Source organism: Zingiber officinale, chromosome 10B, assembly GCF_018446385.1.
Source record: "Zingiber officinale cultivar Zhangliang chromosome 10B, Zo_v1.1, whole genome shotgun sequence".
Classification (NCBI taxonomy): Eukaryota; Viridiplantae; Streptophyta; class Magnoliopsida; order Zingiberales; family Zingiberaceae; genus Zingiber; species Zingiber officinale.
Genome location: NC_056005.1, coordinates 27,077,367 through 27,101,919, shown reverse-complemented (window position 1 = coordinate 27,101,919; position 24,553 = coordinate 27,077,367). Strand labels below are relative to the sequence as shown.

At 37.0% G+C, this 24,553-nt stretch overlaps 1 protein-coding gene and 1 pseudogene across 4 annotated transcripts in view; one reads left to right on the top strand and one right to left on the bottom strand.

The window, feature by feature from the left end:
• LOC122028865 (branched-chain-amino-acid aminotransferase-like protein 1) overlaps positions 1-22,779 on the top strand; it is a 42,213-nt gene extending 19,434 nt beyond the window's left edge. For 2 of the 4 annotated variants that reach the window (XR_006124984.1, XR_006124983.1), the window contains exons 14-20: positions 1,324-1,377; positions 1,454-1,537; positions 1,616-1,687; positions 3,169-3,249; positions 7,609-7,644; positions 22,219-22,612; positions 22,712-22,779. Coding sequence is in view for 2 of the 4 variants with exons in the window: in XM_042587807.1 (XP_042443741.1) it covers positions 1,324-1,377; positions 1,454-1,537; positions 1,616-1,687; positions 3,169-3,249; positions 7,609-7,644; positions 22,219-22,347 (456 nt within the window). In the remaining 2 variants the exon portion in view is untranslated. Of the gene's footprint in view, positions 1-1,323; positions 1,378-1,453; positions 1,538-1,615; positions 1,688-3,168; positions 3,250-7,608; positions 7,645-22,218 lie in introns of all 4 variants that reach the window. The other 2 variants (XM_042587807.1, XM_042587804.1) reach the window with 1 other exon arrangement.
• LOC122028866 lies at positions 10,681-20,425 on the bottom strand (annotated as a pseudogene).
• Positions 22,780-24,553: the final 1,774 nt, after the last annotated feature.

The window sequence follows — 24,553 nt, the reverse complement described above, 5'->3', positions numbered from 1 at the left end:
ATAAAATAATACATTTAAATTTTTTTAAAAAATAATAAATTTCATTAAATAATTTTCTAAATTTTTTTTTACTATTTTAAAAATTCTAAAAAAATCTTTAAAATTCTTAAATAAATTTTAAAAATTTTATAAAAATTCTAATAAATCAAATTTTTATTCTTATATATTTTTTAATTATTTTATATGTTTTACTGTTTTGATATTTAATTGATATTCTAATTTTTTTACTATTTTAAATATATATTATTTAAACTATTAATTAATTAAATAAACAAATAGTTAATTTATATGATTATTATATATAAAATAGAATTTTATATTAATTTATATAATTATGATTATTTAATCCGGACATTGGAGAACTATAAAGATTATCTAAGTAAAATATTACAAGAATCATTGCTTCCATTTAACATATTATATTATGATGTACCAATTTTAATTAGAGTTATTTATGCATCAATTGTTTTTTTTAAAAAAATTATATTTAATTATTTTTTATAACAATATTAAGTTGTTTAATAATGAAGAACTTATATAAAATCAATATATAATTTATTTTTAAATTATACACAATAAACATATTTATCTAATAATTACTATATATATATAAATAAAAAAATGCCGAAACTGTATCGGCATGATACGATACCGAAACCGAATCGTTCCGGTCTAGGACCGAAACCTCGGCACGGGTCGAAATTTTAAACCTTGCTTTAGTTACTAACGAAGGTTGGTGAATTGCCATGATCAACTATAATGAAATTTCCTTAACAATCTTACAAACACTAGACTTGGTATAAGTTTTGTTTCTCTTGTTTTCCTCAATCCTCTTCCTCGTGTCCTCTTTTCATCTTCTTTCAATTTTCCTCTTCTTCTATCCTTAGCACTTATCCTTGTGATCATTGCGAATTAGCACCATCTTAAATCGTCAAATGGTTTGCTAGTTGGCACCGGAACCTTGTCATTCCACCACACCATTGATATTGGCACTAGAACTGGTATAACCTTGTATCACTCTATATCTTTGTTCATCGAAATCTTGTGGTTTTTATAAGGAAATAGAAATAAATGCCTTAATTTCCTGAAAGTAGGTTACTAATTTTGCTAAAAAATTAGGTGTGCTTTATGATTGTTTGCTTCATGTCATTTGGCAAATAAACTTCAATGACACATACAACTTAAAAGTTAGCACTTATTTCATGGACTTATATCACCAAAATTCTTTTTGCATTGTATATAGTTTTTATTATGCAAGTTCAAATATGTTCTTTGTTCGTATTGTGTGTATGCTTAGAGTCACTTTTTGCACCTTTCTTTCAGAGCATAGACTCCAAGATTCATCACAATAATCTGATCAACAACATTTTGGCCAAGGTCTTCTTTTTCCTTCAAAATTGAATCATACTTCTTCTGTCCTGTTCTTGGTCTAACTGACTATTTTTTTTCCCAGATAGAAGGGAACCTTGCCAATGCAGAGGACGCTATCATGCTAGACAAAGATGGTTTTGTCTCTGAAACTAATGCTACAAACATCGTGAGACATTGCTGTAGTTATACTGAGGTGTTATTCAATAATATCCAGTTAAATCAAAATGCATTCGTTCTTTTTCAGTTTATGGTAAAGAAGGGGCATGTTTTGACTCCTCATGCTGACTATTGCCTTCCAGGCATAACTCGAGCAACTGTAAGTTTTATATTTCTATTTTAAAATATTTTTCTGCTATTCTTATATTCCCAATTAGTAAAGCCCTGACAATCATAGTGTTAATATTTATCACACAAAAAGGTGTATCCTACTTTGGTATTTACCAAAGGGCGCATCTGTTTTTCCAATATACCCCTTTGCTCTCCTAAACCAAATCACGATAAGAAGCTACAAGTACTTGATGGCCTTAAAAAGTTCAATTTCATGCTAAATTGGCACCATTTCACCACGATTACCCCCTTAAGTTTTTTAATGCTTTGTTTCCCTAGGGTTTGAGTCCTTTCGAAATTGGCACATCCACTAATGATAACTGTATGTTTTTTTTTTCTCTTGATTTGAAGTCCTTTAGGACCACCAAATAATTTTTGTCAAGAGTGTTTGACAGCTCTAAAAGGCTCAAGTGCCAAATGAACACACTGCTGCACCTCTATCGGTCCTTTGCTGTTCCACCAATTGACCACTCGTGACTCGTCTGACCAGAAGCTCAGCCAGTTTGATTTCCAGTTTAGATTTTATATGCTTCAGGAGGAAGAAGACAATCTCCTTCTGCTGCTTGAGCAGAAAGGGGAAAGGGAAAAAGCTTACCTGTGGGGGAGAAAGGAAGGGCCTCCTGAAGAAGATCTTCATCCTCAACCTCATATCTTCATATTTATGAACCAATAGACAATTTTGTCGCTGGCCAACTCTACTGGAGGAGGATGTGCAAAAGGAGATCGTGAGGCAAAGATCCACATCTGGATATTCATCCTCTGCTATTTGTGGAGATTTAGAAGCCTGGTGGAGAAAAGAGGTACAGGTTCGGAGAAGAGTTAATAGGCCAGGGGCTTTTTTTGTTTTAAAGCTTCGGTAAAAGGTAGTCTGGTGCACGAAGCTCCATCCAATATAGGGTCCCAGGGAAGGATTGACCCACATTGTTTTAAAGTTTAGGTATAAAATAAAATTGCTACATTTAATTTTCAAATTTGGAACTATACAAGCTATGCGGAAGGGAATTATGTTAGCAAAACTAATTTAAAATTATCTTGGCACCCTTTGAAGTATGCCAAAAATGTGTGAACTGTTGGAATTGCACAGTTCGGATTTTGTATCATTTCGACTGATAATCAAAACTATGACTTTAATCCTTGCTTTTATCTCCATTTATCCCAAACTATTTTCAGCCATCTAAACTCACTAAAATACATGACACATGACTATTAAATCCTAAGATGAAATAAATGAAATAGAACAAAAGTTAAGAAAAATAGGATAAACCAGCTTCAATACTTAAACATTAAGATTATCTCAAAGATGCACTTGTATCATGTTTCATCATTTAAAAACTTAACATGCAATCTTAAGAAAGTGAATATTTAAGTGTTCCTTTTATTTTAATTCTACAAATGCATGACAAGTTTGGTTCTGCGGAAACTTTCAGCTAATGTACATTGTAGATTCATCATTCTGCTGTGAAATTACAGGTTATGGATCTTGTTCTAAAGGAAAACCTAATTCTACATGAAAGACGGATAAGTCTATCTGAGTTCCATGCTGCTGATGAGGTATGCGCTTTAACATCCAGAAATTTAGTCAAATTTAGTGAAGTGTTTAGTTGATTCTCTTAGCATCAAGGTGACTGAAGAATGGCTTATCTGCTGTTTTAGTTAACTAAGCTTCTTGCCGTTAGATGGGTATATGAATAATACCATAAACCTTCATTTAATTGACAAGCTTTGTGCTGTGAGTGAATGTCCAGTAACCTACCATTAAGCTAATTAGACTTCATCCAGTAGATCAATAAACAGAAAATTGCCATTTAGTTAATTAAGCATCAAACCGTGATGAAATATGTGAATTTATTTGCATAAAGTTTAATTAAAATTTTCAACTTCGTGGTTTACCTTTGTTTGATAGTGGTTTCCCTCAAACACCTGTTAATCATCAAGTTGATTGTTAATATTGTATGTGTTGTGTTGGCATAATATGGATAATCATCTGTACTATGATTACTATATTTCTTTTGCTGCTTGACTCTATCTCTAGTCATTTTAGTCGTTCAAGATCATTGATAAATACATATTAGAAATACCATATATAACTTCACATTAGGATTATACCAGGACAACCCAGAAGGTGTGACACAAATACATAACAGAGTTAGCTTCCATTATTTGTTGGGTAAGGAACCATTGTGTATATCTCGTGGAAGCCTATTGTGGTTCTCTAACATAACTCTATTTGTCTGATGGAAAATATTTTCTTCGAAAAAGCAGTTCCTTTTTCCTATTTTAACTTGTGCATATAAAAAACTTATAACTGTTCTATGGTGCTGTTTTGGTTGATCTAAACCATACAACACATGGGTCATGTGTTGCAAAACTCGTAGGCTAACCATTAGACCATCCCATTTAAGATTCTTCCTAGAAGCGATTAAGTTCATTACTATAGTTTACATGATTTGCGCAAGTATTGATCATCAAACTAAGATCATTATACCTTGTGATCTATAAAAATTAGGCACTTAGAGAAGGCTATGGTATCCACTGGAAAAGGGAGAGTTATCAAAAGGTAATTTGGGGTAATGCTCAAGGTGCTTATCACTTGCATTATTGTGCATAAGCACATATAAATCTAAATTTTGACCTTAGTTATTATGCCATGTGCTTATCTTATCATATTGCATGGTGTATGGGTATGCGATATGCACCTTGCTTTTAGATCTTTTCCCACTAAAAGAGAAAAAGTGAATCAAAATACTATATATATATATCAGAAGCCCTTTAATGACATTTGAGTTGTAGAGTGATAGTATCTCAGACTGAACAATGATGTATATCCATTTACAAGCCAAAGAGAGAGCATGATCCACTTACGCTATCTTCCAACATGTGTCTACCTAGTTTGCAGTATCGTGATCGTGATCGTAATCCTATGCAAGATCGATGGTGAGAATCGGGATCAGATCGTAGAATCATAAGATCCTATTAAAAATTCTTAAAATTTAGTATTTGATAGGAGATCAAATTGATCAATGAAGACCAAAACATGATATTTGAGTAAAATTCCTTTTAGAATAAATAAAATAATAATAATAATAATAATAATAATAATAATAATAATAATAATAATAATAATAATAATAATAATAATAATAATAATAACAATAATGGGTTGAAAAAATATATAATAAATAAATATAGTTTATTCATAATTTTAAAATTTAAAATAAATTTATATATATATTTTAATAGGATAATTCAATTAGGCTTTGAGAAAGTCTATGTAAACTATGAGAAAGTCTATGTAAACTATCTTATTTAAGTTAGGATTTGATTGAATCAACTATCTAAAGTTTTCATCCGAAATCTAAAGTTAAAATGAATTCACTGTGTCGTCTCCTCTCCGGATCAATACACTGTGCTACTCTCCTCTCCCCTTATCGAGCGAGATGCGAGGCCTTGCCCCTACTCTCCTCTTCCCCATCAAGTTGAGGTCAGGGTTCTTTAAGAGGCATAGAAATTGCAAAGTATAGGTGATGATAAGTATTAAGTGTTTGAAACTTGAAAGCATTACTCTACCCATGCACCAACCACCTCAATAAATTTTTTCCTGATGAAGGTCCATTATAGTGCACAATCATTGAGGCACAAGAAGTTGCCAGAGAGTTGAAGCATGTGCACAACATCAAAGGAGAAAGATGACAGTTTTGTAAGCCCAAGTGACAATCCCAACAAGGAGCTAGGAATGGCAAATCAGATCAACAAGTCAAATATTCAACTTTGACCTGAACATAATCTGGTTAACGAACAAGTCAAAATATATGGTCCTAAACACATTAAGGGTTTAAATGGACAGACCCGACAAAACCCATTTAATTAAATGGATTGTGTTGACTCATATCATAGGTGGATCACAGGCTACCACGTAAAACAATATTTGTGAACCCATATGAAAAATTAAAAGAACATACCAAGCAATGAATAAATGTTTAAAGGGGTTAATTGCATAGTAAAATGGGTCAAAGCAGGCGTACTTATATTTAAATGTGGTCATTGGGTCATGTTTGAATGAGTCAAAGTGGGCCAATTTATCAAACCCAAACATGGCCAATTTTATTTGTAGATCATGTTGGCCCCATTTATGACTCAACCAATTAAACTCAAACCCATACCCATATAATTATAGGTCAGACAGTAGGAGTCAACCAAATGCAGGATCTGTTATTGGCTTCCTTAAAAGTGTGCCACTCACTTGCCCCACTTCCTCATTCTCACTCTCTTAATGCTACTAATGATATTGCCTCCTGCCGACATTGCATTTGGTAGTAAGGATGGCAATAATGGACTTAACCTTGCAGCCTCACTAGTGAGGTTGCCCTTTGTCTTAGGCTTTTATTAACTTCAAAGTGCTCCTACATTCATTGCTTCATCACAAACACTCACAAAGTTAAGAGGCAAACTGGAGAGTTTGTAAAGCTTGAGGCTTTGAGTGTGAATTTTAACTTTTGGCATTGGAGCATGATGCACTCTTTCCTGTTTGAATTAAGATACTGTCCACTGTATATTTAGATTTTGGAGATTTTTTGTTTATTTTGGTTTACATATTTTTCTTTCTGTTTTTGCATGTCTTAGGACACATCAACCTAGGTAATATTTTACATTGTCAATTATATTCATCTATAAATTTTAGTTCTTCATAAGCATTTTTTTAATTTATTTTATTTTTATATTTATGTATATTTTGTTATTTTCTTTAGGGAAATTGCAAAATCGGGCATAACTCCTCAGTTTTTGGATGAATTTTCATTTTAACGAATATTTAACATAGTTTCAATTTCATAACAGATATTATAGAAGTTTAATGATACTTTTACCTCTTTTTTTTTTTTTGAAAAAAAAGTTATTAACAAATTATGTTTAAAATATTTGAATCATTATATGATTTAATGTATCATTTTTCATAAAAGTGTCATTACAATGTGGTAAATTAAGCTTAATTTTTTCTTTTGTAAAGCTGAAAGTACATTTAAGGTTTTGCTAAAAATGGAAATCTGTGCTAGATTTGATAATTAGCCAATTTCTTATATGTTTTATTTATTTTTTTTCTATAAAATAATTACGATGTCATCACTGATATGCAGTGAGCAAAAATTAGCATAACCAAGTTGTATGAAAAATAAAATAGTAAAATAGTTTTAAAAGCTTATTTTAAAAAATGATGAATTGCTATCTTATTTCAGGGAAATTACTTCTTTGTTTACCAAATACCAATCACAAAAAAGCTAGAATCATTTTCTTAGAAACAATTTTTTGTCAGATGCTTGAGCCTAACACAAATGTAAAAAATTGTGATAACTAATTAGAATGGGGATGACTTCCATTGTTAATTGTTCGCAATCTAGTATCCATATTTTTGATAAGGTTCTCTCAAGGCTAGCATTTGCTGACATTTGTTCCAACGCCAACATTTTCTCCAAGAAGCCAACAGTCGTTCGACAAGGTCTACCTAGAGGCAATGGTGAGATGTAGTATTTAATCTATAAAGGCTCCAATCAAGACATAAAGCTATATCTAGTGCAGCCATAGTTAGCACTTAGCATCTCCCTTTTAGTAAATTCCAGAAGGATACTTTGACTCAAGGGGAGCTTAGAATTTACATTAGCTAGGTTATCCTTTGTTCAGTTTCATTTGTCACATTGTGGATGATGTCATTATGGTCATTATTCAGTCCATTTACTTAGTAGTCGATTTGTCAGATTTCTTGTTCTCTATAACAACCATTGTAACAGGAGGAATGTAAACATAAAGTTTTACAGTCACATAAACGCTGTATGTGCTTTTTAAATATTAATTATAAAATATTTGGATTTAATAGTTTTCATTTCAATTCCACTTAGAATGTGACCATTTGATTATGTGCAGGCTTGGACAACTGGAACTATGGGCGAACTTACACCGGTTAGTTCTTTTATTTGCCACTGCTCGCTTGAACTAAATCATCTTTCTTATTCACTAAGTTGATTCTGTGTCTACAACTGGTTGCAGTATTGCATAATTTAATTTTTTCAAAAATAATAAGAAAGAAAAATGTTTTATCATTGATTGCAGTCCAAATTTACTGGACAAGGAACCACCAGTGAACAAGGAGCATATCAGTTGGCGGCATGATATTTACCTTTATACCTCTTGATACTATTTAGTAGTCTACAACCTGATATCAGTTGGTTAACAAGAAGATGAACTGATGAGTAAGAGGACTAGAAAGAACAATAATTTTAAGTCACTGAGTAGTCAACCAAGGCCTCCCCTATGCCTATCTTCTTGCCTATGTCATCAGCTTTGTCAACTTGTCAACCTTTTCAATCTTGCCGAAGACTTCCTCAACATTGTTGGAACTTGTTCATCTAGACTTGTGGTGTTGTTTGCATACTGTTCCTTATCTTGGTGTGTGCATAGAATGACATGTCACTCGTTTTTGGTAGCAAAGCATGAGATTTAATTTATGCTTCATAATGCTCTAATGAGGGAGGGTAATAATCTGACTGCAAAGTCTATGTGAGAAAAAAAGACAATGCATTGACCTATATTGCCTCTTCTGCTTCACTTTAAGATATCCTCAATGTGGAATGCAGTGCTTGACACAAGACTGATGTAGAAAGTTACAACGACCCCATCTTATATAACCTAAGACTCCTCTAGAACAAAATGCACAAGCATTCCTCTAGATTAACAAAGGCTGTGATTATAGTAACCCACCCTATATAACCTAAGATTCAGATTTATTAGACCTAACCAACTGATTAACCCATTAACCTCAATCCAATATCCCACCTTCCTCGTCCAGTGCACAAGAAAGGTTTTACGTTTTCTTCGTCCTTTTCCTACACCAGGTTGACTAGTGATCAACCACCCAGCATTACGTCAGATCATATGATACCAATACCATGCCACTATGATGAATCATTGAGATTGGTTTTTAAATGCTGAGAAAGAATCAAATATTCATGGATATGAACTAGATCCTTTTAGAATAATTAATTTGATAACAGTCATATAAATTCTTTTCTTTTCTTTTCATGTATCTACACTATATATTGGTACACTTAGCATTTCCTCCTATCCGTGTTCTAAAAATAGGCCCCAGCGAGCCGCACCGAAAACTTGCTACTCGGCCAACCTAATGGTCTTAGCGCCTAAGTAGGATTAGGCGGCCCTAGGCGTCGACTAATTGGTTGAATCTTTTAGGCGCCGTGGAAATAGTGTAAGGTTTTCATGATTTTTTTTAGTTTGGGCTTTTAAATTTAAATCCCAATTAGAAAAAAAAAAACTGAAATGTAACCTTTTTTTTGTGTTGGGCTTAAGTTTTATAAGCCCTAAACTTTGGTCCAAAAAAAAAAATCGATTTATTGGCTTGCCCTAGCGGCTATCACCAAACTTTATCTACATCATATTGAGTAACTAGAGCTGGAGAAATCTGAGCGAATGAAGAAGCCCACATTTTGAAGAAATCAGAGAGTTAAGGTTGGAGAAATCAATTTGAAGAAAAATTTATTATCTAATCTTTCCTCGATTGAGTGACTTGGAAGGGAGGCGACGCCTATTGACCAAGTAATGCTATCTAATATTCAATTGCTATCAAGGTTTAAAGGTTCGTTCCATGCCGATTGACACTAATGAAACATTTCATTCCACCCACTTATTGACGCGCAGAACAGCCTAGCATTGGAATCTTGCTCGTGCGGTGGCGATATGCAAGTCTTTTCTGTCCCATGGACTTGTCTTGCAAGCACTTTCAGTTGGCTTCTTGTGTCTTCTGTGAGCAAAAGTGCTGTGACAAAATCAAGTTCATCTCCTTGCCCTTCTTTCCCCTCCTCAATGTCCATACACTGTTGCCTCCCTTCACCCGACACAGCAGCACAGCAGTCGGCATGCACGACATAGTCTTGAGTTCCTTAGGGACCAAAACCTCGCTTGGCTTGACTTAGAGGTTTCAAACCTTGATCGCTACATGGTCTTGAATCTGTTCTAAAATTGACCATGAAGAATGATCCTCTATCTCTCCTCTTCTGTTGTATAGTTTAGAGGTTTACCGTTTTTTACTTCTGACTTGATCTGCAAGATCATGTTGTATTATTGATAAAGATACATCAGGGCTGTTAAAGAATACACGTAAATGGAGTTAAAGGGGAAAAGATAGGAGGTAGAAACTCCACATAGCTAACTGAGGCTTCTCAAGTATGCTTAAATATAAAAAAGGTTCCTCCAGTTAAGTGCTTTGACATTTTCATGTTAGATTGTATTTCCTCTTGGTTGTCAACAAAGATGATGAAATTTGTGGCAAATCTGGTGGCAGTCGGTCACAAAAGCTCCCCTTGGTGGTAGTTCTTCATCAGCTTATGATCTCTTGAGCTGTATTTATTAGTTTGTTGATGGTTGGTAGGTCACCAATATCCTTCATCATTAAGTAGATACAGGGTTCCATGCTAGGTGTCTACACCATTTGAACAAAATCTTCAACTATCATTTCGACAACTTTTTTGAAATTGAAATTAGTGTCTACGGCAACTTGGATTATGTTTTTAGTGCTAGGTTACCTTCAACTTACAAATGTAAATTATGTTGTAGTACTAGCCAATTTTGTGTAGATCTGGTAGTGGAACATCACATTCTTGTTGCCATGGATGAGGAAGTTGATGATGAAAATTTGTGTATCGTCTATCATTGTGGCTACAGAGTGTTAGTTCCACGGTCCCTTATATTGCCGGATCTATACTCAACATTGCTCCACTTTAATGTTCTAGGTGAAATCTAGTAACTCATACAACTTTGAAGGCTTCCCCTTGCTTTTGGATCTCTAGGTATTATTGGTTGCACCAGGGGATGCGATTAAATTGGAAATGATTTGATATTTCTCTGCCATAGTCTTCTTATCCTTACCCACTCAAGATCAAGGCGTGTTATTCACTCACCTGTGAGAATGTCGTTGGATTTAGGTTGTGCAGTGACACAACGGATAACTATCGGTTTCGTTGATTCGTGCACGAATGCCGGAAGCGACTATCGAATCTGTTGATTCACGCATGAATACCAGAAACAACCTTCTACAACCTGTTGATTCGAAGCGGAATACCATGAAATAGGGAAACACCACATTCCAAAGACGAGACAATGGCTAAAAATAGCATTAATCAAAACTGTCTTTTACAACTAAACAAGATGCTTATATGTCTTGTCTTCAACCCCTAAATATGACTTATATGACTTAAACCCCTAAATATGCAAAGGAAAGAAATACTTACAAAAAAGAAAAATTCTAAACTTAATAAAAATACAAGATATCCTAAATATCAAATTCGGCAAAAATTATAAACTTAATAATTTCTCGATTTATTCTTTTGTCTGCATCATTAAAATTACTTTTCTGATTTGCTCTATGTCTGCATCATTAAAATTATTTTCCCGATTTGTGCTTTTGTCTGCATCATTAAAATTGTTTTTTCAATTTGCTCTTCTATCAGCATCATTCTCTCCATGATAGAGAAAATTTACCCCCGAATTTAAGTAGGTAACCAAAAGTGGATAGATATTATACTCAATAATAGCCTGTAGAGAAGAAGCCATATTGCTGCTGTTCTCCAAAAGATAAGATATTGCTTTGCAAGACAAACATCTAATAAACTGTTTGCCTGAAGCCTTGCTCGAACCGCGCGAATTGACTCCCTTGCAATGGGCACATCAACATTTCCAGCATATTCACACAATTGAGTCACAATCTCACAAGTGTTGCTCTCATTAGCAATGACAGTCAACATCTCAAGTTTAAGTTTTTTAATATATGATGGACCACTGAATTAGCAATAAAAATGTTTGTAGTCAGAAGAGAAGAGCTTAGGAAAAAGCATCACCAACATATGCATGTGACTCAGAACTGCGTAGGATTGCTCAGAACTTCCTGACCCCACTAAAGTGAGCAAAGGAGCTTTAAGGGTCTCATAGACCTGCTGATGAACATCGTGTTGGAGCAATCTAGTGACCCTAGGTTTTGATGTTTGGGCAAAGGTTTAAGTTAGTTTTATTGTTGTATTTGATATGCATTGTGAGTGTGCAGGATACAGGTACAACAAGGAAGTCCAAGTGTGATCTTGGCAAAGGAGGAAAGTCCAAGGATGAGTCTTGGCGGTGTAAGTCCAAGCATGTAGTCTTGACAACGTAAATCCAAGTGTAACTTGGCAATGGATGAAGTCCCGGAGGCGCGACCTCTTGGCAAAGGAAGACCCGACAACAATGACAAGGCCGATGGAAGCTCCAGAAGGCAAGACGTGAAGGATGGGGAGGCATCCGAGGGACGCAAGGCTGATGGAGGAGGCTAGAAGGCTAGGTCTAGGTTGGTCGGGCAGGGACGAGTGCTGAGAGATTGTACTCGGAGCAAAATATAAGAATTAGGGTTTATTGTAGCCAAGGTTTAAAATTTCGACCCGTGCCGAGGTTTCGGTCTCAGACCGGAACGATACGGTTTCGGTATCGTATCGTGCCGTGCCGATTCAGTTTCGGTATTTTTTATTTATCTATAGTAATTATAAGATAAATATGTTTATGGTATATATAAAAATAAGTTGTATATTGATTTATTATAAGTTCTCAATTATTGAATAATTTAATATTATTAGAAAAAATAATTAAAAATAAATTTATTTAAATAGAATTGATATAACAATAATTCAAATTAAAATGAAAGTATCTATAATAATAATAACAATAATAATAATAATATTATTATTATTAAATAAATAAAATAACTATTTATTCATTTAATTAATTAATAATTAAATAATATATATTTTAAATAATAAAAAATTTTAAAAAATAAAAAAAATCAGAATATAAATATAATTTATTAGAATTTTAAAAAAATTTAGAATTTTTTTTAAAATTAAATGAAATTTAAAATAATAAAAAATATATTAGAATATAAATAAGAATTATTATATTTTTTTAATTTTTAAATAAAATTTAAAACATTATTTTTTCAGAATATTAATTAATAAAATTTATTTAATTTATTTTAATTTTAAATATATTTTTTATATATTTTATTAGGATAATTTAATTAGGTTTGTAAAAGCCTCTTCGGAATATCACAACTCCTCCTTAGGAATTGTTTAAATTTATTAAATAAAATAAATAATTATTAAAAAAAGAAAAAGAAGAAAAAAAAGGGGCGTACGCGAGATCGCCCGCGATCATCGCGGGCGATCCCGCGGGAGGGGTCCGGCGGCGCCGGAAGCGTCGCCGGACGCCCCGGCGGCGCCGGAAGGGTCGCCGGAAGCGTCCGGCAAGGTAGCCGGACGCTTTCGGCGACACCATCGGCGCCGCAGAAGGCGTCGCGGTCGAGATGCGGCGGCCGTCATACAGGGTGGTGTTGAAGTCGCCGCCAAAGCCGCGAACGGTGATGCCGGTCGGCTCGCCGCGCGCGCCGGAGCGCTGGATCGACACGCCGGGCAGGCGCTGGAGCGAAAACTGTCGCGTCGGGCGGCACGAACGGTATTCTCAACTCGATTGTAGCGATCAGCGATCAGTGATCGGCCGATCGGGGCGCCGATCGGCAATGAATGTGAAATCGAGCCGTTGGGGTGTAACGGTCGAATTTCCACAGGAGGGCAGTCGACTGGTAGGCGGGGTTTTCAACCCGCGGGCTATAAAACCAAAGCTTGGGAGCTTGGTTTGAGTTGACGAAATTAGACTTGGTTAAGGTCTAATTAGTAGTCTACAAGTGCTCAAGAGTTTTCCTTGTGTCCAAGAGGTCTTGGTGAGTTTGTGGTGAGGTTTCTCCACCCACAAGGAGTTTGAGCTAGCCGGAGGTCTTCCGGGGAGTAATCCACCGACGGATAGGGATCGTCCACCTTACGGACACGCCGTGGAGTAGGAGCTTTATCTCCGAACCACGTAAATGATCGTGTAGCTTGGTTTGCATTCTTTCTTGTCCTGTATTTTGTTTAGCTTGTTTATTTTTGTATTATTCCGCTGCGCAAGCTAACAATGTAGGAAGCGAACGATTTGGGTGAGCCGCTATTCACCCCCCTCTAGCGAACGTCAAGGTCCCGACAATTGGTATCAGAGCGAGGGCGCTCTTCTACGGACTAACCGCCAAGAGAGCAAGAAGCTAGAGGAAGAAGAAGATGGAGTCCGAAGGACCACTCGGATGGGATATCCGAATTCCACCTCCGTACGACAAAGAAGACTTCAATTATTGGAGGAAGCGGTTAGAGACATGGTTCCAAATGGATTGGAACCAATGGGTTGTCTTGAGTGACCCATTTGAAGCTCCTACGGACAAGAAGGGTAAACGCCTCCGACCTCGGCATTGGACCGAAGAGCAACGAGAGCAATCGGAGGCAGACAAGGAGGTAACGAGAATTTTGAATAATTTACTACCTTCTAATATTTTGTTGAGTGTAGGTGAAACCACAAATGCAAGTGATCTTTGGAAAAAGATCATTGCCTATCATGAAGACCCTATAAAAATCCAAGAAGTGGAAGAGCCCAAGGAAAATGGCTCATTGGTCCAAGAAGAGAAGGACCAATCCGATGTTGACAAGAGGTCAACATTCGAGGAGGAAAAGGAAGAGGAGGAAGAGAAAGAGAAGGAAGAGGTGGAAGAGGAGAGATCTTCCACATCCTCAAGAGATGAAGAAGTGGAAGAGTCCACATCTTCAAGTGAAGAGGAAGAAGAGAAATCCGAGGAAGAGGAGATCTTGGAAGTTCAACCCTCTAGTTCAACTACCAAGAAGAGCACAAAGGACCACATCAAATGTTTTGAGTGTGGTAAGATGGGGCACTACAAGAGTAGGTGTCCTTCGCTCAAGAAGGTAAACCCTAAACTCACTAAAGTTAATTTAGAAACTAATGTGAGTTGTAGGAAGAAGAAGAAGGAGAAGAAGCACATTAGGTGCTTTACATGTGGTGAGTGGGGTCACTACCACACAAAGTGCCCAAGGAGAGGAGAGCTCAAGAAATTGGCGCACTTGAAGAAGTGGGAGAAGAAGGGAGCTTCCAAGGTAAAAACCAAGGTATCATTTAATGAATCCATTCCGTTGACATATGATAAAAAGCATGCTAGAAATAACTCTTATCATCTTAATGCTATTTATCATGAGAATAGGAGGCATGATAACCTTAAGGATAAATATATTCCTCCTTATGCTAGATTTACCACACCTAAGGTTAGGAAGGTAAATAACAACTTAGGCAATAATACCAAGGATTTTAGATATATGCCTAAAAATAGAAATGCTCAAGGATTCAATGAAAAACCAAAATCTAGAGATTTATGGGGAGAAAATCAAGTCTTGAGGACAAGACTTGATAATTTAGAAAGGACCTTAACAAGAATGGAAAATATTCTTAGGGGTCAAAATGAGCATAACCTAAGAAAAGCTAGACAAGAGCCATCCAATGGCTATAGAGGTTTGAGATACAAACCTAAAGCCAAGAAGGATGTGACTTCCTTTCATAGGGTTCCATATAGTTATGGGACCAACCCTAGGTTTAGAGGTCAAGTTAAAGATACTAGGGAAGGAATCCCTAAGAGTATTTTTGGCAAGACCAATGTGACTAAGGCTCCAAAAAGGCCTAATAAAGTCACAAATAAGGTTACAAAGGGAGTTAACCCTAGAAGTGACCTAGTGGAAGTGACCAAGGCTTCTAAGAAGCCAAGAAAGGTCCTTAGGAAGGTATCTAGGGAAGTCATCCCTAGTGAGTACCTAGAGCATCCAAGGAGCACCAATAGGTATTGGGTTCCTAGGAACATATTCTCTACACCCTAGATGGGTTTAGAGAGTGTCAACTCCAATTGGAAAGGTAGTTAACCCAACCTTGGGAAAGTTGACACTTGAGAGCATTTTCAAGGTGATTGTTAACCTTTGAAAATGAAAAGGATGATAAGTGTTACTCTTTGAAAGAGTAAAATGTGTCAAAATTTGAGGAGTTAAATCTAATTTAAATTAACACACTAGAGAGAAGCAAAAGTGATGCCAAATTTAGAATTCGACATTTTCTTATGGAATTAAGGGAAATGTAAACCTTAATCCAAATTGTCACTCTTGGAAAAGAGTAACATGTGGCAAATCTTAAGGAATTATGTTTGAATTAAATTGGCGCAATGTGGAAAAACATAAGAAATACCAAATTGAGATTTTGGTATCTTCTTAGAGTAATTAAAGAAAAATCTAGGTCATAATGTAAGATGTTCACTCTTTGGAAGAGTGCAATGTGTCAAACTTTGAGGTTTTGAACTTAATTTAAATTGACACATTTAGAAAAGGATAAGAAATGCCAAGTTGGGGTTTTGATATTTTCTTAAAAGGTAAAAGGCAAATCTAAGTTTTAATTTGATTTCATTTACTCTTGGAAAGAGTAAAATGTACCATACTTTGAGAAATTTGTTTAAGTTAAAATGACACAAATTTAGAAAGGAAAAATAAATGTCAAAATTGGGTTTTGACATTTTCATGGAAAATCATGGGCAATTTAGGGTTAAATTTTGAGTTAGCTAGGGTTAAGAATACTTAGATAGGTAATCTAGGTAAATTTTATTTATGCTAACTTGCCATGTTTTGTTTGCCTATCATATGTCATGACATCATATTTATATTTAGCATTCATATTTTATTATGAAAAATACAAAAATACCATGTCATGTCATACATACATCATGTAGCTATAGCTTGCTTTTCATTTTGAAAATTGCTTATTTTGATGTATGCCATGTAACATCATGCATTACTTTAATTTCCTTGTTATTTAAGGACAAATGACATCTATTATAAATGGTAAATATCCCAACAAGAGGGATTATATCAAGTGGCATCCTAGATGGATGATCATGATTTTTACAATGCCTAGATAGAGATGCATGATCCCTTAGTTTAGGGCAAGACCAAATATACATCTCACAAAGAACTATAAGGTGACTTGTATGTGTTTTAATACACGTTAGATACAAGTGAGATGTTAAGATGGTGAACAAAACTCAAGATGTTGATCTAGTGCATCTTGTTGAGTTTTAGGTTCATCAAAACACATAGTTATGTGTCTTCCAATCATTGGGAAAGCTAATGTACAAGTCATGTGCATTGAGCTCAAAGAACGTGGTTGGATATTGGTTTTAAAAATGATTTCAAAATACTTTTGAAAAACCTTGGTGAAGACTATCTTTTGATAGTAATCATCATTGGAAAGTTAGACACAAACTAGGAGAAAACATTGAAATTTTCAAGAGTTTTCAAATTTGTGTCAATCTTTGAAAATAGGAAGTATTTTCATAGAAAACTATTTTTCCTTGATAAAGTATACTCTAAATAATGTCTACATGAGTTTTCATGATGAAAACAAGTATGGTTTGGTTAAGAAAAACCAAAGTGAAGTTTCGGTTGAGGTTAGTTTCATTATTGAATTTTTAACCTCAAAACTTCAAGTTTTGACTTTCCTAATTATTTAGGAACCCCAAGTCATTGTTGGTGCAATGATAGAAGTTTAACCATGTTTTTAGGGGGAGTTACTCCTTTAAAACATAAAAATCTTTTCCAAGACCAAAAGGACGTCAAATGTTAAGGTAGCACATGACATTGGTATGGGAGGTGTTGCCAAGGACAAGGGAGAGTCATCCAAGGCCAATAAGAAGGAATATGCTAGGGTAGCATATAATTATAGCAAGGATGAGGTGTCCAAGATTAAGGACAAGAAGAAATTAATCAAAGACAAGGTGTCTAAGGTTAAGAAGGTGAGTTTAGTAGGCCAAGTGTCACCCGAGGTGCATCGAAGTGACCTAGCTATAGTGGATGAGTCACCAAGGGAGGTGACTAAGGTTAAGATTCCTAAGGTTAGGAAGAGCCTTTGGGACCCATGGTAGATGGGTTATCAAATGTGCCAAGTGGTTAGGAGACGGACTTAAGTCTCTAACATAGTGGGTTGGCACAATTGAGTTGAGTTTCATGCATAGAAATATGAATTGGGTTCATATTGCATGAAAATTAGTTTTTGATATATAGATGCCATATAAACTAATGCTAGTGATGCATTATGGTTTAGTATGGGCAAATACATCAAGAGGAAGCCAAAACTAGGACTTTAGGTCAAGGTTCAATTGAACTTTTTAGCTAGTTTTGTCAATCTTGGGATTGGTGATAGATATATTTTTATATATATTTTTCCCAAGTAGATATTGATATAATAGACCTCTCCACAAAATTTGGGGATTTTTGGAGGTCTGTAGAATTTCTGAAGTTGGTCAGAAAAGGTTGATTTTTTCATGAATAGTGTACCAGTCGACTGGTACAGTTACCAGTCGACTGGTAACACTGTTCACGAGCACAGAATGTCTCTGTAAGCTCGTTTTCATGGGGGCAGTCGACTGGTACTTCTTGCAGTCGACTGATACGGTCTAAAATTGTTTTTCAGCACTAGAAAATGACTAAAAGAGAGGTGAACATGTATGTAATCTTATGGGAAATTAATACATGATGTCTATGGTCATTAGAGGTCAAAGAGTCCGATAATTGGGATATTGTTGGAGCTCTTTTTGATGTATGGCAAAGGGGGAGAAATTTAGGTTTAAGTGGGAAACCTACATACCTTTGCAAGAAATCCTAACTCAAGGGGGAGCTTAGGTGAAGGGGGAGAAGTTTACCTCTGCAATAAATCCTAACTCAAGGGGGAGCTTAGGTGAAGGGGGAGCCTAGGATTAGGTTCCATGATTTATGCATGTGTAGATTGCATGTTTATTTGCATTATTATTGATATATTATTTCCCTAACTTAAACGGTTTGCCAAACATCAAAAAGGGGGAGATTGTTGGAGCAATCTAGTGACCCTAGGTTTTGATGTTTGGGCAAAGGTTTAAGTTAGTTTTATTGTTGTATTTGATATGCATTGTGAGTGTGCAGGATACAGGTACAACAAGGAAGTCCAAGTGTGATCTTGGCAAAGGAGAAAAGTCCAAGGATGAGTCTTGGCGGTGTAAGTCCAAGCATGTAGTCTTGGCAACGTAAGTCCAAGTGTAACTTGGCAATGGATGAAGTCCCGGAGGCGAACCTCTTGGCAAAGGAAGACCCGACAACAATGACAAGGCCGATGGAAGCTCCGAAGGCAAGACGTGAAGGATGGGGAGGCATCCGAGGGACGCAAGACTGATGGAGGAGGCTAGAAGGCTAGGTCTAGGTTGGTCGGGCGGGGATGAGTGCATGAGAGATTGTACTCAGAGTAAAATCCTAGTTTTAGGGGTTTACTGTAGCGTCACTGTAGCAGTACTGTAGCATTACTATAGCAGTACTATAGCAGTCGACTACATGTTTTAACAGTCGACTGGTTCAGTTGACTGGTGCAGTTGACTGGGTGCGAACCGAATGTTTTAGCAGTCGACTGGTAGGCGGGGTTTTCAACCCGCAGGCTATAAAACCAAAGCTTGGGAGCTTGGTTTGAGTTGACGAAATTAGACTTGGTTAAGGTCTAATTAGTAGTCTATAAGTGCTTAAGAGTTTTCCTTGTGTCCAAGAGGTCTTGGTGAGTTTGTGGTGAGGTTTCTCCACCCACAAGGAGTTTGAGCTAGCCGGAGGTCTTCCGGGGAGTAATCCACCGACGGATAGGGATCGTCCACCTTACGGACACGCCGTGGAGTAGGAGCTTTATCTCCGAACCACGTAAATGATCGTGTAGCTTGGTTTGCATTCTTTCTTGTCCTGTATTTTGTTTAGCTTGTTTATTTTTGTATTATTCCGCTGCGCAAGCTAACAACGTAAGAAGCGAACGATTTGGGTGAGCCGCTATTCACCCCCCTCTAGCGGACGTCAAGGTCCCGACACATCGGTCATTGACATTGTTAGATGCAAAATCACTTTGATTGTAGCTTAGACAACAACTCCATTTGCATGCTGAAGTCAGTGCTCAAGTAGATTCATTATGTCAAATACATCATTGCTATCAGGAGGTACATACTTAGAGATTAGTTCAAGGATAAGGCACTGTGCCCATTCATTGAATTCTTTAATCCATTTCAAAAGGTAGTATATGTCTGCTTGTTGTGAAGAGTCTCTCTTTCCCTATTGGCTTCCTCTAATTTTTTGGCCTCCAAGTTCCATATCTCCTGCAATACAAACAGGCAAGTTGCAACGACCTAGGCATCCGAATCGATGAGCATAAGGTTCTTGAGCGAATCTAGAAAATCAAAGCCGAAGCATGTAGTAGTAGAGATGTGATATAGCTTGAGGACACCAAGGACCACAACCATCCAGATGTAGGGGCTGCTGTCCTCAAGCCCAGAAGTGAGGGGGGAAACAAGGTACTCAACGAAGTTGTGAACTCGGAGGGAGAAGAGGCTAAGGAGGGCGAGGTCACGAATCATAGGGTCCACATCGTGACAGTCCTTATGCAGGAAGTTAATAGCAAGGAGGGCAAGCCCGAGGTGGCAACGTGCATAGTTTCCGACATGCAGATAGCACATCTTCTTGTGGATGATGTCGGAGGTGGCGGAACACATGACCATCTAGTTGAAGGCGGTGGAGACGTCGATCCCCACCGTCATGTGGGAGATCATGTGCTTGAAGAGATTGTGCTTGGAGTCATCGGCACCAAGCGCATGGCTAACAACTAGCAGACGGAGCGAAAGCTTAAGAGCAGAGACCTCGCTCTTCTTGGAAGGTTGAGACGGAGAGGAGGACTTCTGCTGAGCAATAGGGGCCGGAGCCATGGATAGATCCGACCATAGATGCCGAAAGATGGATGTGACTGTTGTCGGGCTTTTGAAAGAAAAAGGCAAATGGTTGAAACTTGAAAGCAACTTCCACTAACGTTTCGTGGACCATGCTACCCAACACAGTTAGTGTTCCTCGAGCTTTTGTTATATAGAGCAGAGCACAAATTTCAACAATTAATTCCTCTTTATTTATTTTTTTTTCAAAGTCCATATCCTTATCAACTTCATCATCGTCATAAACTGGCTCGCTAGTTGTGTCGATCTCGTTTTCGGCGTAAATTGGATCATTGACTATTTCAATCTTTCGCCCTATATCTTTCTCAAGAAAATTTTATCCAAATTAAAATAAAATAACTTATGAACTTTAATATCTTGTGCCGCTAGACACTTAGATAACTATCTATGTAGATCTTCAAATATCACGTCTTAGGTGCTACGACCATGGTGTGAGGCTTCCTCAACCGGAACATGCCTAGCAAGACTATAATCACGATCATGACGACCATCCACGGGATCTAGAGTTCTAATACCAAACTGATGTAGCGAATGACTATCGATTCCATTGATTCGTGTACGAATACCGGAAGCGACTATCAATTCCGTTGATTTGTGCACGAATACCGAAAGCAACTTTCTACAACCTGTTGATTCGAAGGGGAATACCAGGAAATAGTGAAACACCACGTTCCAAAGAGGAGACGACGGCTAAAAACTAGCATTAATCAAAATTGTCTTTTGCAACTAAACAGGAAGCTTATATAGACTTCAACCCTAAATATGCAAAGGAAAGAAATACTGATAAAAAAAAATTCTAAACATAATTGACAAAAATAATAAAAGATTAAAATTGCTTTCCTGATTTTCTCTTTTGTCTGCATCATTAAAATTGCTTTTCTGATTTGCTCTGCGTCATGCAGATCGCAAGTTGATCTCTGGACTGCTAGAGAGCCCTTTTATCTCACCTTAGGATGAGCCTCTTGTTGAAAGATTGTCGCAACTCTGCCCTGAACACAAACACTAAACTCATCAAATTTGAAATAGATGTCGACCCTGTGTAGCACAGTTTGCTACCACTGTCACTTTCACTTCCATAATGCAACCTGATGTCTTGCTCATATTTGCAGTCAATTCTCAAATAATCCATACTGGGGTTCGCATCTTAAGTTCCTTAGCATCATAACTGTGGCTCTAGGACTCGTACACATTTGTTGCTTTGAGCTCTGGTTTGGCATTCCTTCAGCAATCAAGTAATTCCTTGGACAATCAATGATATATCATGCTTTCAGTGACAGTTGCCAGTATGTTGTTGTTTTGTTAAAGATTCCAACATGGATATCAATATCGTATCCTAATAGTCAACACAATGGGGGGGAAAAAGGATGCCGGTTTAAGCACCATATAAGGCCAGATCCCACCAGATACACAAACACAGTATGTACTACCTGTGCCAGAAGGTAAGCAATGTGCACACATGAATCATTTCATCGTTGGAATGGTAAATATCAAAATTGTCCAAGTCATACTGACTGATATATGAACTCGTGCTTCATCTTGCTTTAAGATGGAGTGCCCGCATATTACTAGGAGTAATCTTGAAACATTCTACTCAAATTACACTGTCAGCTCCTGTCTATAATATGGTTTTTTGACTGGATGTTCTGAGGAGCATCTGAATTTCTAGCTGCTAGTTTAGACTAATCTTTGATCCTTTTATTGTATCGAAGTTTATGCACCCATTTTGGTGTTTGGTACTTGTGACATAAAAAAATTAACAGGAGCTTCAACAGGTTGTCATGATTGATGGTCGTGTCATCGGAAATGGAGAAGTTGGTCCAGTCACCAAAAAGATACAAAATGCTTACAGAAGACTAACTGCAGAGCTTGGCATGCCAATACCCTTTCATGGAGAGAGATAACTTGGTAATATGACAGATTGACAGGTTTGGTGCTATATCCACTGGAAATGTGATGCAATAAGGTGCTCTTTATCCATGCCATTCAACTTCCACAGTGTTGAGCATCTCTGAACTCCATTTTTTTACTGTCATCTGTAATAAATATGTGGAATTTTGATGAACGTGGAATATGAATATTTGATATTTAGATGTTGAACCGGATCCGCCGACATCGGGTTCGCATTCTGTTCTACATCATCCAGATTCAGAGGCAACTTTTCCCCAGGTAGAACTTCTATTGCAATTATGGGCTGCCACAGGATTGTCGTCTGTATTTGAGAATTACGTTCATGAGGATTCATGTAACTCATTTGTTTTTCCACAGGAATATGCAATAAACTGATTAACCACAGGATTGGTGGAATAAACATGGCTTATTTTGTACCATTCAAATGATTTTATTTTATTTTATTTTTATCATTTTTAATTCAAAAATGGCTCGTTAAACTTAGAAATACTAGAATAATACACTCTTGAATTTAAAACTCCACCCCACTTCATTTCACTTCATTGATATTCCTACAAGTGTACCCACTTCCATTAAAAGGAATAGACGTGTAATTAAAGATTTTCAATGTATCTTATATTTATTATTTCAGTATTTTAAAAATGTTATTTGCTAGTAATATTTACTTTGACTGTGTATGTATTTATATTATTTATTATTTACTTTATTTTAAGATAATTTATTCGTTTTTTTAATTATGTTTTGTTTTGAGATGCATTGTCTTTTACGTTGCACACCGTGTGAGTATTTATTTTTTTAAATTTTTTATATTTAATACTATAATTTAACTTTTAAATTTTAAGATAAAATTTAATTGGTATAATTGAAACTTAAAATAAATAAATAAATAAAATGAGTCATGTAGTCATTTAAACCCTACTGGCCACCAGCAACGACTAAGTCAGACAAGGCAATTCAATTTCCTTGCGATGCATTAGTCAACCACTTGCTTTACTGTCGTGGTTCAAAGTCATTTGCCAACTGCTTTGGCCTTGCATCTAGACCTGGTCAAGATTACAGTTTGATGGTTCAAAATCATTGGTTAGATAGTTATTAGTACGTTGCTTGTTAATTTTAACCGTCAAAGATAGTTAGTGCTCTTGTCCGAAAGTTGAGTCGACGAATGTTGAGGATATGACGTTCCTGTTAATCGTGCGAAGACTCCGAATGTAGCGGACTTGCAACTACAACTATGTCAGTGCCGAGCTAGGGAAGGGTTCCCTGACGTTGTTGGCCCTCCGACACTCAAGTCAATCACCGGCGATGTGGAAGCAGTAGAGCGAAGAAGTAGAAGAATAGTGGCAACAGTAATGTGCGCGTACCTCCGATGAAGTTTGGATCTCTTTATATAGGGCTCTTGTAGCACGTGAATGCTTCCCAAGGTGTGCATGTTTCTCGAGATTTTTCTTGAAAAGATGTATTAGTAAAGTGTCCCTGGCACAACACCTCAACGAGTTGAGCACATCTCTGACGTGACAGTGGAAGCTTCCGTCGTACGATCCTCTGCCTGATCGTGTCGCCAACCATGCCGTCTGTCAGGGGCACGAGCTCCTAGAAGGATATCGCGAGATGCTCCTTTTGTCCGTTATTGGGCCGAGCGGGTAAGCTGTTCAACCAACCATCACCCGTCCGGACGCTGTCGTTCTCGGGTCGAGCGGGATGATCGCTCGACCAATCTTCCACTGTTCGAGCTCCGCTGTTGTGCCGAGTGGAGCTATGTCTGAATGTAGTGTACTCGGTCGTGACCTCGCTTTACTGGTTCCAAGGTTTGATGTAAGTCCGAGAGGCCTGGCCGCTTGGCGTGTGCGTCACCGACACATGCTTCTCTGAGCGTCAGAAGCTCGGTACGTGGCCAAGCTATGATGATGTTGGATCGGACATTCTTTATCCTGGTCGGGCAAGGGGGTTGCCCGATCGACCTGTGATGTAGGGGAGTCGATCACGCCTTGACTTTGACTTCCAACGTGGCCTTGCCCCTCCTTGGGGTGGATCCCTTATCCCCGCATCACATGCCTCCCCCTCAAGTCTAGTCGAAGGAGGCTTCAAGTCCGACTGATTGGACAAAAAGTCTGGAGATTAGTTGGTCGATCGACCGTGATACTGGTGGACTCCAGTCGGTCTGTCGAAAAGTGTCGGTCGGCTATAGGACTGATCCTTGAG